This window comes from Toxotes jaculatrix, chromosome 5 (assembly GCF_017976425.1).
Source record: "Toxotes jaculatrix isolate fToxJac2 chromosome 5, fToxJac2.pri, whole genome shotgun sequence".
Taxonomy (NCBI): Eukaryota; Metazoa; Chordata; class Actinopteri; family Toxotidae; genus Toxotes; species Toxotes jaculatrix.
Genome location: NC_054398.1, coordinates 25,317,661 through 25,335,908, shown reverse-complemented (window position 1 = coordinate 25,335,908; position 18,248 = coordinate 25,317,661). Strand labels below are relative to the sequence as shown.

Here is an 18,248-nt window from a genome sequence, read left to right as displayed (position 1 = left end):
TTGTTAGGTTCTCATAACTTGATTCCAAGTTTTAAGATGTGATTGTTTGCTTTTGGTTTTCTTTTGTGAGCGTAGTCATTTTGTGCTTCACTGCTCGTGTTAAATACCCTGTTCCTCTTTCAAGCACAAACAGACTTCCTGTGCATCATGTCTTAACTTTAGTATATTGCAACAGACACTCTCTCATTGTCTGCGTCTGTCTGTCTCTCTGCCGTTCTCACACAATAAATTCCGTGATAAGCTATACTCACTTCCTCAGTATGTGTCATGGACATACATCTACACACACACACATACATACACACACACACACACACACAGACAGCTCCAGCTCCAGACCTGATTAGTACATGTGGTGAGTCTTTGTTTGAGGACAAAGGATTTCCCAGTCTGAGACGAGCAGCCGGTGGCAGAGAAACAAGGAGGAGGACAAGATTAGCTGCTGAATGAGAAGAGAGGGTGGAGGTTCAGAGGGGCAGGGTTGGGGTGGTGGTGGTGGTGGTGGTGGGGCATATTGGAAAAGATGGAGGTAGAGACAATGAAACTGCACTGACCTGGCTTTGTGATCTTCAAGTTGGACACTGCCATAGCGAACAGGTGTTTCTGTTAGAGTCAGACAGGTAATGTAATGTTAGAGACAATTTAAACATATCTGACAGACTTTCTGTGTAGTTTTAAATAGAGCAGAGATAGAGAACAGAGAATCATACAAGAACTGAAACTTAACCCTCAATTTATTTGGTTCAGTGAAGCCACAGTTGCAGACTTCATCAGCAGGTATTATCCAGACTTAATGGAGAAGTGTCACTGACCTTTAAACTCTGTGTTTTTGGTCATCTGGTGATTGACACCCATTCTACTCACTCGTCTTCAATCATTAAGTCAGTCAATGTGGAAATGTGAACTGATTGTAATGTAAAATGGAGGGAGAGAGGGGGAGAGACAGGGCCTGAAAAATGAAAAGGTGAATCTTTCCAGAAAGAAGAAATCACTGGAACACAGAAAAGAACAGCAACACAACAAAGTGGACACGAAATACAGTCAGGGAGAAAGGACAGGCACGGTGAGGAGCAACGAGGGATAGGAAGTCAGGGGTTTTCCAGGTGCAGAATACAATAAATGTGTTCACAACATAAAATAAAGTCATTGCAGGAGTGCAGGAACTGCTGTTTACCTTTGTTAGCCATGGTCAGATTTCACTGAGCCTTTGTCTGTGATGCACAAATTTGTTGTTTGGCAACCAAAGGTGAGGAGAGATTTCCATTTTGGCATTCCAGCATGAAGATTTGTCACATTTGGACATCATCACACTTGACCCCTTGGACAGGCTGATCAGAGCAGGTCTGAAAAGTTTGGTAAAAATCTGGGTTTCTGACATTTAATGTGGTGAATGTACAGAGACTGACTGTAGATTTTATGACAGGGACAAAGAGAGGTGAAAATGAAGCAGAAAAGGGGAGAGAGAGGAAGGGAAGGATGGGGCCAAGGGCAAAAAAAAAAGAGGCAGAAGCAGAAGAATGGGGTGAGCAGCAGGGAGGAGGAGGAGGTGGTGGTGGTGGGGGTGAGGGAGGTGGGGGGCGTTTGCTGGTGAAAGAGAGCAGAATTCATTTGAAGGTGAATAGAAACAGCTTGGCTCCTTTCAGAGGGACCTTTGTCACGCTGAGGGGAGGTGGTGGTGGTGGTGGGGGGGGGGGGGGGGGGGGGGTGGCGGATCTGCCGCAAGGGCCAAAGGGCCAATGTTAACGCCAGGGCCGCTCCACACTTCATATGCTAACTCAGTGCAGAGACACTGACAGGGATACAAGACACACACATACAGACATGCAGGTAGTGAGTGAATAGACTGCTGCGGGGTGTGAGTCTGAATGTGGGAGTTGTCTGCTTGTCGCGTGTGTGTGTGTGTGTGTGTGTTTGTTTGAGAGAGACAGAAAGAAATCCAAGCACATATTTGTTGAAAAACTATAATTACTACTGCTGTTCAACCCTTTAACTGTGTTCTGTTAAATGACTTGTTTGGTTTAAAGGTTGTCACGTATCTGCTGGTTAAGTAGAAAGTTTTATAGCCCATCGTTGCCTTAACTGTATTTATAGTTTTATGGTTTTCTGGCTTGGAAATTAATTGAAAATTAATCTATTAATTTGTGATAGTAATTTGGGATGTGACTGATGGTTTGATGTGTTGTGGATTTGGTGTAAATTGAGGAGAAGCTGCATTTTCAGACCCTGAACAAAGTACTTTCTAATTTTCCTGAACATGTCAGTGGAAGAAATCTACTTTTTGTTCCAAATACATTTAAAAGACAGAAGCAGTTACTCTGTAGATTCATGTTTTACTTGCAAAACAAATGATAAGAGATTTTGTGAACACGTTTGTATGGATTCTGTGTCATTCACCACAACACAAAAACCTGATGTACACAGTGTTACAGTGGCGTAGAACCATCATCCAACTGATGTGGAGTGAGATTAAACCATGTCCCACCCAGTTACAGTCAACACTGTGGACATGTCCTTTAACAGCACAAGGGACTGCTCTAGACTTTCCTGTGGACTAAGAGTCAAAACCTGCAATGATGAATCTGCACGGCGTGTTTCAGAGGATGTTGTCATCGTGATAAACTCCTCTCGCACACAGATACTATCTTGTTACAGAGCTGTTGGTGTCTAATGTGTGACACAGGATGCATGAATGTTGTTTACAGGAAGATTATATGAAATTAGAATCTCCACGTTTCACTGTTTGGTCTGCACAGTATGAGCTTTTGTGTCATGTCTACACAAACGGCACATGAGTCCTCAGGAGAGCTAATATCTTAAAGTTGACTAATCTTAAATTGCATGTTTTTATTCACTTCACAAACAAGGTTCCAACATGCTCTCTGAAGCAAACCTCCAAATGTTCTTACTTTTCTTGCACGTTTCAGGGTTAAACATTGACCTTTTCTCTTTTTCCACACAGATGTAATTTCTATACATTACAGATTTTGCTAAGAAAACAAATAGACTCATTTGGTAAACTCATTTAAAACTCGTTTGTATGGATGCGTTGTGATCACAGTTTGTTGCAGGACTTATGTCTTAGTGACACCTGTGATTTAGCTGTAACTCCACAGGACACCATCTCCTCTGACCTGATGAAGGTGTTCCGTTGTCCTTATAGTGTGAAGTTAATTAGAGCTTCTGAGTCTGGCCAAGCGATATTAAATCATCAGGTCATCAATTAAAAAGCCTTTGTGTGCGTTTACAGTCTGCTGCCAGGCGCAGGCGGCGATAAAAACGCAAGCGGTGGAAATGCGGCTTTTGTTTACTGCGCAAACGCATTAGGTTTTTGGGTGTGGAGGTCATTAACGGGCCGATGGGAAGCAATCAGCGCCTCTGATGACCCAGTATGGGCCGAAGCTCCGTGTCTGCCGGCGTTAAAAGGGCGTGAAGGACGTGGCGATGCTGGAGATCCGGCTGAATGATGTAAAACAATCCCACCGCTTCGACTCCAGAGTGAATGTGTTAATGTGCGTGTGCGTAGGAATATTACAGCAACAGCGTGTTTCACTTGGGGAAATGAAAACACTGTTAAAGTGAAAATTCTGGATTTATTTTTTTATAGAGCAGTATTAATCCTATAGGGATATCAAAGTAATCCTGGTTGGCCCAGTGAGTCTAGTTAGTGAGAAAGAGCCAGAGAGAGGGAAAGTGATGGAGACATATTGATGCACGACCACCCTCACAAACGAGCCTCCTCAGTCTAGTGAAGGCTGCACAGACAGAAATAGCTCCAGCTCTGTTGTGTGCTCACAATGTCACAGAGCAGTATTATTCTGCTGCGTTTATTTCAGCTGCTTTTGACTGAAAAGGTTCTCAGAAACACTTGAAAGTCTGCACTGTACAGAAGGACATTTTCAGTCATCGTTTGACCATAAGATTTGTAGATCTTGCACCAGTTGTTGTTGCTGACCTCTGCCCTCCCTGGATGGAGGCCAACAATAGTTTTTTTTTTTCCATCATAAGGTGTCTGCAGGCAGATGAAAAAAAAAATCCTAAAGTTATGTCATTAAAAGCACACAAATGTCACAAAAAATGACGGTGGCCTTTATGCATCCTTCTCCAGTGACTGATAAAGTATGGTATTTTATTTTCATGCTTGTGTCAAAATCAGTATTATGTGCTTGTGTTATTATGGTCTTATTCCCCCAGCACTCTTATTTGATACTCTTCCCCCCCTCTCCCCCCCCCCCCCCTCTACACTCTCCCTCCCTCTCTTCCTTCCTTCTCCCTGCAGTTCTTCTGTTTGTTTGCACTCACTTGATCCGGAGCGGAAATTCCTCTCCGTTTTTGTGAATGACAAACTCATTAACAATTCATCAACACGGGCCGCTCCATCCGGCCCCCGTTTCCAAGGCGACCGCCGCTGGGGCTGCTCTGATTGGCCGGCAGACATAATGTATCCAATGAAACGCCTCCTGTTTGTAGCCATTCAGCAGCCTGGCGCCGCAGAGAGCGCATTGAGCCAGAGCCTGCAGAGCGTCGATTCACACCGCAGACAGAGGGGGAACAGGCGGCATCCACTGGCAGAAACAGTCGGACATATCCCGCATGGTTCACGTCCAGAGACCCCCCCTTTCCCGTTACCCTGCCTTTCCACTCTGAATCTACAAAAGGAAGATAAGAGGTGGAAGAGCACTCGCTTGGAGCCGTGGAGTTATATAAGAGCAGAGGAAGCGTCAGCCTCGTCGCAGGGCCGTTGTGACTCATTGATAAATAACACAGACTCTCTCCGACCAGATGCATGAATGAACGCCAGTGTAGGCAACCCGCAGTCGGGAAATCTGTGAAGGGGACCGGTGTGTTTAGTGATCCGGACGCTGAAAGACATTTGGAGTGAGAATTTATTTGTCTGATTTTGTATTTTTTTTCCTTCTTTTCTCTTTTATTTTTTATTTTTTTACACCTTTGCCCTCAGTTGCTTGTGTTGCCGAGGGCCCACCGAGCAGCGGAGCGGACTGAAAAAGAAATCCCGTACAGATTATTCGCTCGCTTGCCTCCTTGCCGCTGCAGCCAGGAAGCTCCCCGCTTTCTCAAAGACATTTTTACTCCTGCTTATAAATGCTTGACAAGCTCAAGCCCGTCGTCCAGCTCGACTCGGTAATGGCGATTAGCAAGACGGTAGGCTGGCTCCGGGAGCAGCTGGAGACGCGCAGGGACGGGCTGCTTGTGATGGACTGCCGGGCCCAGGAGCTCTACGAGTCGTCGCATGTCGAGACGGCCATCAACGTGGCCATACCGAGCCTCATGCTCCGCCGGCTCAAGAAGGGCAACCTGCCCGTGCGGTCGCTGCTCTCGGACGGAGAGGACCGCGAGAGGTTCGTGCGGCGGTGCAAGACGGACACCATCGTGCTGTACGACGAGTACAGCCGGGAGTGGAACGAGAATGTGGACGGGGGCTCGGTGTTGGGTTTACTGCTGAGGAGGATGAAGGACGAAGGCTACAAGGCCTATTATCTGGAGGGTGAGTGCGGTTCATTCACATTTAAGGGCCCCGCGGCCGCTGCTGTTCATTCACACCAGCACATTTTTTTTTTGCGCAGAGACTGAAGGCGGCGCTTTGGTTGGTCGCCTGTTTAATGTGAAATCTTTATTTTGTTATTATCTGAGCTGCGCCTTCAGTGCTTACGATCTAAAAATAGTAGCTTCAGTTTGCCTGGGAATTTATTTTGTTCCTACGAAAATCGCATCCACTTGAAACTGCAGTCAAAGCAAACTGGCTTTATTTGCAGACATTTTTCAGGAATTAAAAAAGAATTATGCATCTAAATGAATCTAAACTTCAAGTTAAGATGAATAGTTTTGCCGTGAGACACACACCTGTGCACATGTAGCGGCTTAGTATTCAATGGATTTGTGTTGTATTTTCCAGGTGGCTTCAGTAAATTTCAGGCGGAGCACCCCGCTCTGTGCGAAACCAACCTGGACGGCTCCCCCAACAGCAGCTCCCCTACGGCCCAGGTGCTGGGCCTCGGCGGGCTGCGGATCAGCTCCGACTCCTCAGACATTGAGTCAGACATAGACCGGGACCCAAGCAGCGCCACGGACTCCGATGGCAGCCCGCTGTCCAACCCGCAGCCCTCCTTCCCGGTGGAGATCCTGCCGCACCTCTACCTGGGTTGCGCCAAGGACTCCACCAACCTGGACGTGCTGGAGGAGTACGGCATCAAGTACATCCTCAACGTTACTCCCAACCTGCCCAACCTCTTTGAGAACGCAGGGGAGTTTAAGTACAAGCAGATCCCCATCTCGGATCACTGGAGCCAGAATCTCTCCCAGTTCTTCCCCGAGGCCATCAGCTTCATCGGTAAGTAATCCTGCAGAGCTGAAGACACCCTGCAGCTTCTCTGGCTGCAAACTGCCCCCCCCCCCCCCCCCCCCCCACACCCTTGTTTTTTTTTACATACTAATTCTGTTTTAGAGCTGCAAATAATTATTTCCATTTATGATTGATCTGCTAATTATAGTATTTATCTATAAAATACCACTACTCAGGTGACTCTTCAGATGTCAAACAGTCCAAAACTCAAATATATTAGTTTATTATGACCTAAAAAAGTGTAAAAGGAAGCAAACCCTCACATTTCAGAAGAAGGAACCAGCTTGTCAGCTGATTATGTGACTAATCATTGCAGCACTATTCACTTTAATTCCTCACTTGAAGACATTTTTGTGATTGTTTTGAATATATTCAGACAAAGTGAAGGAGCGGGACCAGATAGTCGGGGACATAATCTCATTAATATGATATGTATTATCAATGCCAGGAAGTTCTTAGGTTCTTATTGTGCAATTGAGATTAGATGAGGTGTCTCTGGCTGTGGTCTTATCAATCAATCAGGCAGGGACACACAGAGCGGGCAGATTAAGGCCATTGTGTAGAGGCAGAGGAATACAAGTCTGCCTCTAATGGCGCACAGGCTAAAATGCACTGTGTACAAATGATTTGACTTCAATGGAAGACATCCTGGCCTATCTCTTGTCCTGGGGCTTGTGTAATTGCAGCACAAAGGGCGATGTTGAAACAGGAGAATGGGGAGAGTGAACGAGGGGAGGGCGGTAATTCGAGCGCAACAGGAAGGAAGTGGCATTGAAAGTAATCTAGGACATGGCACTGCCCCCCCTCTTTCCTCCCTCCACAGTACAAAAGGAGCCATTTACAGGCCCTGTTGACATCCTGTTCGCCTTGACAGGGTGCCCTCATGACTCCTGCGTTTACACGCCCAAATGGCACCATTGTCGGAGTAACCCTAGCGAGCGGAAGAATGGTTTAATAGACCGTAATAGTCAATTTCCCAGCCGGTTACTCTAGGCCAAAAAAACGAAAGAATGTCGGCTCTGTTTATGTGCACTACTGCTGCAGCCCCTGTTTGTTGACTGACACGCCTGAGAGATAGTCAGGATAATAACTTCCGCTGCTCTCCCTCCCTGGACCTGCTCCAACTTCCAACACAGCTTGACTTAAATGTCACAGATGTTTATCACAAGTTTTGTTCTCTCTGTAAAAACAGGCAGCACTTTTCATCACTTGCACGTCTGAAAGTGCAAATAATGCCCCTCATGCAGTTCATAAAATCAACGAGTCTTTAAAGAATCGATAAATAAGGCTTAGTTGCTGCTCCAAGGCATGTGTTTTTTAAACGATGTGTTGCTCTACATCTCGTGTTAATAACGCTCAACCCCTTTCTTCTTTCTACCAGATGAAGCTCGAGGCCAGAAGTGTGGCGTCCTGGTCCACTGCCTGGCCGGCATCAGCCGCTCAGTGACAGTGACGGTGGCTTACCTGATGCAGAAGCTCAACCTGTCCATGAACGACGCCTACGACATTGTCAAGATGAAAAAGTCCAACATCTCACCCAACTTCAACTTCATGGGCCAGCTCCTGGACTTTGAGCGCACACTGGGCCTGAAAAGCCCGTGCGACAACCGCATGGCCGCACCGAGCCAGCAGCTCTACTTCACCACCCCGACCAACCACAACGTCTTCCAGCTGGACCCCCTGGAGTCCACGTGAGGGCCGGTGTCACCACCCCTCTCCTTGCTGGAGGTTATGTGGGCCTCCTGTTGGAAAAGCTGCAAAAAGTTTCTCTTTTTTCTGTCGTCTGCTGTGCGACTGGGCTCTTGACGTTATTGATACAGCTGGTTTGAGGCGACAGCTGCTGAGCGTGGTTACTGGAGGGCCAAAGCTGTCTGGCCAAGACGCAGCTGCTGTTGACTAAATGAGGAGAGACAGTAAAAGAGACAGAGACAGAAAAGAGGAAGAGAGTCATTTAAAGAGTGCAGATACTTTCTACAATCCTATATCGCTGTTGGACTCCTGAGGTCTTTTATCTCTTTTGTCATCGTGTCTGAGGAAACTTAAAGTGATTTGTCGGACAGCTGTACGTTATGCTTCAAAGTTCCTAGGCTGGTGTGCCAAAGATACATGATTGTTCAAACCGGACAGATCTGAAAATGAAAGTCTTTTTTTTTACGTTTGTTTTGGGGTCCAGCACTGGTTCCCCCAAGATCCCGGGTGCGTTGTCTCCTTTGTCTTCTGTGAAGACTTGCCTGTGTGGGGCTGAAGCACCCCAGCTTTAGATGGCACACTATATACTGGACTCGATTTTACATTTGTGGAGTCTTTTCAAACATTTATACATTGTGTATATATCTTAATATAAATACAATACAGTAAAAGCCTTGCTCTAGTATATACCCTTTGCAACAAGTGGGTACTGAAGATTCTCTTTGTTTCATATTCTACTTTTATGTAAGCAAACAAACTGCATATTGATCAGTATGTTTAAGTTTATTATGCCAAAAATCAAGTAGGCTTTCCAAGAATTGTGGAAAAATGTGTACATGTGTAATATATTTGATAATCGCTTTACGTGCGGATTCAGCCGACCGGCCTTGTTTTTGCACCCACCCTCTCACAAATCAAAGTCACCTTGGTTGTTTGCCTTACTTTTGTACTCAGAAGGTTTTCAATGCATTAGCCTTCAGAGAAATTCACCAATTTTCTCAACTCCACAGCATCCCAGAGATTTTTTTTTAAATTTCACACAAAAATGAAACCAAACCTTAGGCAAATTTAAATAGCAGCAGTTTTTAATTTGGCAGCACATGAAAGATAGCTGAAGTAGTCAGAATGGCGAGCTGTGTTGTCTGGATCTCTGAAGGTTAATGTGAGTAATCCTGATCTGTGCACAAGGGTTAAAAGTCTCTGACGTGTGGACAAAGCAGGAGGCTTTTGCTTGCCTCGCCTCTTCAGGGAAAACTCTGTGAAATGCAGTTTTTATTTGTCAAGATGAGAGAAAAAAGAATCCAGAGCTTCGGAGGGTTGTGTTGCCCCCTCCAGAGAGAAGGCCTCTTTCCGGAGGAAGCCATCTTGGCGACCTCTGCCACCCCCTCTCCACACTCCTCTCTTACGAATGTAAAGAAAAGATAAGTTATTAATAAATTGCTATTTTGTCTACACTTTCTGCTTCTCATGCGTTTTTTTCCATTAACACACTTGCTGGTGTTTTGTCTGTGTCCACAGTAACACGTTTATGTAAGTGTCTCCTCACACGCATTATAGTTGAGAGTTAACCAGCAGGCCGAGTCACGACAACAAAAACAGTTGCCGTGAATCATGAGGCAGTTCACAAAGCTCTCGCTATTCATTAACCGCAGCACTCGACACATCTCCCACTTTACTTTCCAGTTCAGAATCAGCATGTCCTGTCACATGAGGCTTGTGTAACAAAGCATCGTGCTCACTGTTCTCCGCGACAATCATTCACGAACTTCAACATGCTACTCAACAAGCACAAAGTGACGCTGTAAACAGCCAGACTGGTTTTTCCAGGTGCTGCTCCACCGCGAGGGCTTTGGGTTCACACAAACACTCCCCCCCGGGCACTTCCTGAAGGTGGGGCCTCTGTATGAACCCATCAAAGGGAGCAGAAAGTACCTAGATTTGGTGTTACTTGATAGCATCACAACATGTACCTGTTAAGACCTGGAGGCTCGGGAGAAGATGATCCTCACAGCGCAGGTGAGGGAGGAGGAGCGTTGTGTTCTCATGCAAGCGGCAACCTGCTTCACAGCTCAGCAGAGATATATGCTGCCCTGCACCAGCATTCCCACACATGCTGATTAACGGCAAAGGCAGACAGTTTGTGTAACGGAAGTGTGTTAATTCTCTGGAGTGTAGAGAAAGGACCAAGCAAAGCTCTGATCTCTGTACATCCAAGTAAGTAGACACAGGGAGTCAGTTGGTTATAATAAGGGATTTTCAAAGGCTGAATCACATGCAGCTCCTTTTGTCTGCTGTACTCTTGATGTGTGCAGCATGCAATGTGCTTGTCATGGTGCAAAGTCCTCAAACGGAAGTTGAGTGATACCTCACGATATCAAAAACAGACAGTTAAATATAAGTGAACAGCACTTTTCTCTTTATCTTTTCATCACGTTTATATATTTACCTCAGTGTGTCCATATCTCGAAAGGAAATTAGATGCAGTGGAGGCAGGAAGCTGAAGTCTGACATTATTTACGTATATTATTAATTATCAATAAGATGTGGTAGATAAACAATTAGTAAAAAAAAAAATGGAACCAAAAACCAACATGTTTTTTTTTAGGTTTAGACTGGAAATACAATCTGGCATGAACAAAACGAGTGAATCATTGGCTATGTAACAAAGGGCTAAACCTGCACACTCATGTCCTGACGTAAATGATTTATAAAAAGACTCCTACATTTCAGTAGGTGCCAGCACTCTCCCCTGTGCCCACTTTCCAGTTCAGGTGATACCTTCCCGTTTCCTGGGTAATCATTTCATAACAATATGACTCCTGTAGTCCAACTTAGATGGTTCTTAATGAACCCACCAGAGTTTATGTGTACACGTATTCAGTGTATACAGTGCTGTGTATCAGTGATTTGTGCTGTATACAGTGGTGTTCATTGTATTAATTCAAGCCCAGTAGTACTGCAGGCAAATTTCTGTGGGATGTTATACTGATATTCAGTAGCGTCATCATTCATTTTTTTCCCCCCTCCTGTTAGACACTTTTTTTTGGTCATGGGGTCTACTGGACGTACTGAACGGAAGGAAGAGTCACCAGTTTATCACCGGATTAATGCAGATATACTGTACAGGCAGCGAGTGATAACATTCCTACCCATCCCTAATGAATGTGGGAATCCAAAATCCAGTCCATCTGAGTTTTAGAAGAAATATTCAAACATTGTATCACAGAGTCACTGTTTCACCAACCAAATTAACTAATTTCCAAATAATCCATCCACACCATAGTTGTTTATATATAACGCTGCAATTCCTAGAGCTACGTTGCTATGTAGCTAAAAATGGTTGATAGTTCTGCTGTGGTTAAGATTCAGATCAAGATCAATGAACAGTCAAAGTTTGGTAACTTCGATGGGGTTAAAGTTAGAGAGTGAGGACATGAGTTGACCAAAATGTGATACCTGAGGTCTCTACGTACCCTAAGATAAGAACATTACTGTAATCAGGTCAAGGCTGAATGTTCACTGTGTGTGATAAGACTATTTGAGAGGTAAGAGCACAAGTGTTCAGACAGGAGTGGAGCCCTCAGAGTAGCGTGAAATCCAATGTCTTGCTCAAGGACATTGTGACAGATTTGGACTCTCTGTCTGCTGCAGGGGATCAAAACTGTGAGCCTGCAGGTGAAGGGACAGGTCTCTTCAGCCACCCGGATATCATCCATCAAACCTAAGCCCAACTATAGTCGAGCCTGGGAAGCTCTTATTCTTAGTATGGGGCTGCTGTGATGTCACTGAAGGACTATGATTGACAGATAGGGCCGGGGGTATGTGTGGCATGCTGAGCGTGCCGGGGGCTCTCATGGCTGTTCTTCCTGTCTACCACTTGGCCTTTCGTGGCTTTAAAGCCAGGGATTAAAGGGCACAGGAAACTACCAGCGCTAATTTTAGACAGGTATGTAGATGTGCTTGGCAGACCCCATCAGCACCTTCATCACCACGCCACGGCTGCTGTGACAGGGCAGGCCATACAGGGACCTCGAAACACGTATGGCTGGGTCACGGCGAGGGCTGTCAGGGGGGTCGGCATGCAGGCATGTGGTCAGATGACTGATAGTCCTGGAGTTAAATGTACAGCAGTGAGGAGGGCGAGCAGGCGTTCAGACTAGAAATAGCGCTGCGTTAAAAAACACAAGTGTCCGCACTGATTTGATGTGTTGCTACACGTACAGGTGATATGATTCAGGAAGTCCGGTTTTAGACTTATCACACGCCAAAACTCAGCAGTCATTTTAGTGAGTTACACAATAGAAATACCTCATTCAGGTCACAAGATAATCTGCCAAGAATGTGCACTTGCACATGTTATTTGCATCGTGCTGTGGAAAGAGTTAAACTAGGTTCAGTGTTTTTACTGGATGATTCTTCATTTTTTATTGGAATCATGGGCTCATTAAGATGAATGCCCAAATGCAACACAGATGACCTGACAGAGTGTGGATTGAGGGGAGGTTGATTGGCAAATGGAGAACAGGTGAGACTGGCTGCTGGAGAGACTAGGTCACCTGCATGAGTGAATGAAATGCGTTTAGCTAGTTAAATATTATAACTATATCTAACAAACGAAATCACAGAGACCCTGAATATCAGCGAGGTCTTGACCTGAAGAGATGGCAGATAGAAAAGTCATGCAAAGCAGTTAATCGCAGCTCCAGTGAACTGGTAAGTGAAATGTATCCTGTACATCTGAAATGATTAATAAGTGATGCATTACTTCTCTGAGTTACAAGACTTGTGCTGATAACGCCATGCTGCGTCATCAGTGTAAATTTAACTTTGACCTCTATTGTCACCAGTAGGAGACGCGGCAACACTGATGGAACTTTTCTCTGCCTACACACCTAGTTTTTCCACGGTGGAGTACAATAAAACAACCAATTACAAGAGAGACCTTGATATTACCACGTGGAATAGTGGAACAATAACAGCCCAACTGTGTTTTTTGGCTGGAGAATGAGATTGTTAAGTTTTTGTAGTGGCTCACGACTCCAGGTGCTAGCTAATAACGCCATCCTCCAGCTGGAGCAGCTAGGTTGCCAGTGCGTGGGGAGTTTTTCTTCCAAAACAAAGCACAGGCCAAAAAGTAACTTTCAAAAGTCTGAGATCAGCACCTGGACAAGTAATTGTTGAGGTGCTGGTTCAGATCAAAGACCCAGTCTATCAACTTCTGTCACTTTTTGTTACGAAGCATCAAAACTTGCGCTTGTTTCTCCTCACACATATTGTAAAGTAACATCCTGAAGTGTTGAGAATGCCACATCCATTATGTGATTGAATATGGACATGACATCCGGCTGTGGGCTCGATGTGGAGCACCGCTGCCCCAGTTCCCACTGGCTTTTTGGCCATGAAAATAAAGGCAAGAGGTTGCAGGGCTAAACTTGGCGAGCTTGCTAATCCTCTGCTAACGGTTCCTGTCCCTCTTACCCTCAAGCGACAGCGTGTTGACAGCAGCCTCCACCCCCTTCATCGCTCCCTCCTCCTCCATCGTTCCCTCCATCAGCTCCCCCAGCACCTCCCCCCACCCACCTGTCTCATGTCACACTGCTTCCCTCTCATCCACTCCAGTAATTTCCTGTTGCCCTCACAGATCGTGTTACAAGTTCCAAAACTGCAAAGGCAGACACGCACTCACACACTCACACACTCTGCCTACGAGCTCATTCTGAAAACACATAGACATAAAATGGAGCAAACGCTCTCTCACACACAAATGCACACACACTCCCTCTTGCATGCCAGCCGTGCTATCATTTCCACTGCCAATCCTCGCAATCTCATCACTTACACCATCACACACACACTTTTCTACTCTCTCTCTCTCTTTCTCTCCCTCTCTCTGTCTGACCAGATTATTAATCCAGCTCAGGGCACAGGCTGTTACCAAAATCTCGTCGGAAGCAACACATGGACCAGCTCACAAAAAAACAACAAAAACCCCAAAACACTTCCTGTTGCCGGATTTGAACACGCACATGTGTGCACACGCAGACACAGACACACACACAGACACACACACAGAAACACACAGAAACACACCACACACACAGTCCTATCAGCTTCTCATGAATGGTCATGATAATGAGGTTTGGCCTCAGCCCAAATGTTGTTAACCTTGACAGTGATCCTGTTTGTGTGTTCAAAGGTGTAAAGGCTAAAGTTAAGATTTGAATGTGTGTGTGTGTGTGTGTGTGTGAGAGAGAGAGAGAGAGAGAGAGAGAGAGAGAGAGAGAGTGTATGCGTGTGAAACCACTTCCTTTAAGAAACATGGTGCTTTTTTTGGCTTTATGTGTGTGAGAGGAGCTGGTCCGTTCACGAGTGGGATTTGACAACCACTCAAACATAGGTAGGTGTGTAGCAACAGAGTCAGCTGATACTAAAATAGTTCAATTCACAATACAGAGATTACTACATGTAGAGATACTGATTTGCGTATTAAATATGTGCAGTTTCACCATTCATACTTCTTCGCAAAGTTCTTGTGCAAAATACAAATGAACCATACTGGTGTGCCCTAAATTTTCATATGTTCACAAATTCATGGAAACCAATGGCTGATTGGAACAGTAGAAAAAAGAAGTGTTTCTAAAATACAGCACGATGACTTGCATAATTAGCTGTGATGTACAGTACACAGAATATTAAATGGGCTTAAAACATGCAAAACCACCTGCATGAAATGAATTAAAAAAAATCACCTTGTTTTAAAATCAGATTGTGATTGTTGTAAACTGAGGATTAAAATATGGCTGAATAGATGTGGCCTGAAAAAAGATTAGGAACAAATGTATGAACCTGATTATTATTAACACTAGTAGTTTTCCGCTCATGTAGGTGACCTAATCTCCCCTGCAACCTGCCTCAGCTGTTCTTCATTTGCCAATCACCCTGAGCAGCATATAAGACCTCAGTCCACACTCTGTCAGTTTGTTCATGTTGCTTTTGTGCTTCAGAGGCTCAACTTGTTCTCTGCTCTCTCTAACAGGCTGACAGATGTTTTCCTTATTAAGACCTGTTTACCTGCTGCCAACTTGTGTACGACACATTGTCTGCCTGTTATTTCCTCCTTTCACATATGTTTGCCCAGATTGCCTTATGTGACCGCTGCAGATTTTAGGCTTGTTTTTGACCACGCTTCCACATGCCATGTTGTTTGGATCCAGTCTCATGTAGCCATTTCTTCAGAACTGTTACAAACACTAAAACAAAAACTGAAATACAGCTAAATCATATACAGTATATCAGTTGAACATGCTTCTCTGAGCAAATATCTGCGTGCTCAGTGGAGCTTCCTGTTTGTTCAATGATGCTTCACACCAGATGGTGGTCCACAGGTCAACCATGAGATAGCAGGAGACGCATTTGTTGTCTTTATAGTCTCAACACTCATGCAAATGCACACTTCCCTTCGTATCGTCAGCACGTCGAGCCTGTTGCAGTATCCTGGCCTGTCAGATAGGGCTGCTGTCACACTCAGCTATCATCACCTCTCCTATACTCCAAGCCTCCTACGTGGACAGATCCTCTACAGCCACGCACTCCAATGACTGACAGCTGATGTCCTCACTTCCTGTATCTTCCTCAGTGTCTCTAAACTGTACACGTATTCAAGACATACTCTTTATATGTCTCGCATGAGAAGAAGTTTAAATGGTAAACTTTGATTTTATGAGATGGTAAAAAAAAAATGACTGGTTTCAACCTGTGTGCATCTACATTAGGAATTTTAAAAACAAAAGCTACATTCTTTTCCAGTTATTTAGGCTGGAAACATGTTTTGTCACCAGTTTCTTTCCCTCTTCTTTAGCAGATAAAGTTTGTCCACTTGCCATGTTCACACTTCCAAGTCTTCTCCACGTTTTTGCTTCTTTTTTTTCTTTTGTTTTGTTTTTTGCTCAAGTTGAAACCTTTTCAAGTCGCACTGTTTTGTCACATTTTCACTTCTATTTATCTGGGGCATACGTGCGACTGTCCATGTCCTTTTGTGTCTTTGCATTGACTTTACATGCATCGCAGCTTTCATTTCTCTGCACCAAGAATAGAATGGGAGGACACCAAAGACCAACATGAATAATTTGCCTATGTCTTGTTTTTGTTTTTTTTTTGGCATCAACACAACTGATGCATACTGCATAATGCATAACCTGGTTCAGGTTCAGGTGCTTTTGAAAGCTTCACATCACTTAGGATCCTCACAAGTACAGGAGCACAAACGTGTGTGTGGGTTTCATTATCAGACTTCCCCACTGTTAAAATCATCACTTGTGTCGTTGGGACCTTTGACCCCACCAACGCCCTCTGGAATGCTGGGAAAGAATGTCTGGAGTAGGGGGAAAAGTTAGAATGAAGAGCCTTGTTTTGGTCTTTCTCTTTCTCTTTGTGTGTGTGTGTGTGTGTGTGTATGTATACAGTATAGTACAGTATTCTCCATCATAGCCAATTCAGCCCACACATCTTCCACAGAAAAGCTGTGTTTTCCAGTGTGATCACAAATCTACCAAGGCTTTGCTCTGGCTGGTTTTCAGCAAAATATTTAACAAAGTTTAATTAATTTGTGGTTTGTTTGTTTTTTTGTTTTTTGTTTTTCTATGAAACATGTTCACTCAAAGTAAAGCTGTATCTCTTGAAGCTATAAGATGGAACCTTACAACTTCAGTTTTCATGTTTCTGTGAGTGGCTGTGCAGTTTAGGCTGTTTTACTCTTCGAATTAGACTGGAACAAAGGCAGATCTTGTACTTTGACAATGAAAACTAACAATCAACAGGAACACTGACATCCAAGATGCACATGTCAGCCAGTATCTACCCAGCTGAAGACAATAAAGCCATATTTAGCAGCTGCCTGGCCTGCATGTGGTGTGGAGAACGCAGAATCAAATTTTACCACAAAAGTTCCTATTTTGGGGCCAGTATTAAAGCTTCTGTTACTGAACGCATAAAAATGGTTCTTGAGGTGAAAAATTACCAATTTCTCCCAGGTGCAAAGCACCGGCAGCTGCCGCCAAAATCAGCAGGAATCAAAACCATCTCCTGACAAGCTGTGAAGCTTGTGACAAAAATAGTTCTGGTGCTCAGATTGCTGGGTTTGTCTTCTTTTCCTAACAGCATTGCAGATGTGCCCTCAATTTTCTTAGATCCCCACTGCTCCCCAATAAAACTGGCTTTGCTGCCAGCGACGAATTGTTTGATTACTGGAATTGCCTCTTAATTTGTTGGCGGATAGACTTCCGTGTCTTCATAACACCCACCTTCCTGTCCCTGCAGCCCCCTCATCAGCCATCGCCCACTGTCATCCACATGCGAATCAGATGGATTTGCAGGGTGCTGATACAGCTGACTGTCAAGTGCCGCACGTGCTACTGTGAGCTGTCCCAGATTGAGGCAAAGCGATCAGGAAAACATCCAATTTTCATGCTTTATACCATAATAGGCTTTTACCATCATAGTCATCTGGGCAGAACCAGCCTGGATGGTTAGAGGAGCGGGTTGTTGGTTTTAGTTCTGTGAATCCAGAAGACACAAGCTCTTATTCAGAAACAAACAAACCTCCTGTGCTGAATGTACTGTCACATTTGGACCAAGAAGACCAAACGGTCATTTATCAAATAATGAAGTTTCCATCAAACAGCACTGATAAAGCCACTGCACACGACCTGCCCAGCTCCACACAACAGGCAGGCAAAGTTGGCAACTAGCTGGTGGAGAAAGTGGAAGATTTAGTGGCTAAAAGAGCCACATATTTTTTTTTCTCAAGACTCGGTGCAGATACAAACTTGAAAGAGGAATGAATAATGAACTGAGATTTATCAGGTGAATACACACACAACTCTAAGATACAAATGCTTTATTTTTCATGTAAAACAGTGTTAAATCTTTGATCAGCCTCACTTTATTAGACTCTGGAGTCTAAAAATGTGTTTCAGAGTATGTGAAGCTTTTTGTCACAGAGGAAAAACTAAAGAAGCACAGTGATCTGAGTGGCCAGGCCGTGGACCTTGTATCTGGCTGAAAACGCCAACGCTGCAGCATAACCTGTTTCCTTTTGAAATCATCGTGACTCAGACTGGAGACTTATGAAACCTTTCCTTCAAAAACTATCTTTGGCTCCTTCATACACCTTGAGTCAACGTGTCCTTCTGCCCACGCAGCC

General features: G+C 44.6%; 1 protein-coding gene across 1 annotated transcript; it reads left to right on the top strand.

Annotated features, from left to right (window-relative positions):
* The first annotated feature begins 4,461 nt into the window (after positions 1-4,461).
* On the top strand, positions 4,462-9,501 carry dusp6 (dual specificity phosphatase 6). The gene is made up of 3 exons (XM_041038169.1): positions 4,462-5,503; positions 5,912-6,346; positions 7,740-9,501. Exons 1-3 carry the CDS (start codon positions 5,101-5,103, stop codon positions 8,051-8,053), a joined length of 1,152 nt encoding a protein of 383 aa, XP_040894103.1. The 5' UTR covers positions 4,462-5,100; the 3' UTR covers positions 8,054-9,501.
* The last annotated feature ends 8,747 nt before the right edge of the window (positions 9,502-18,248 follow it).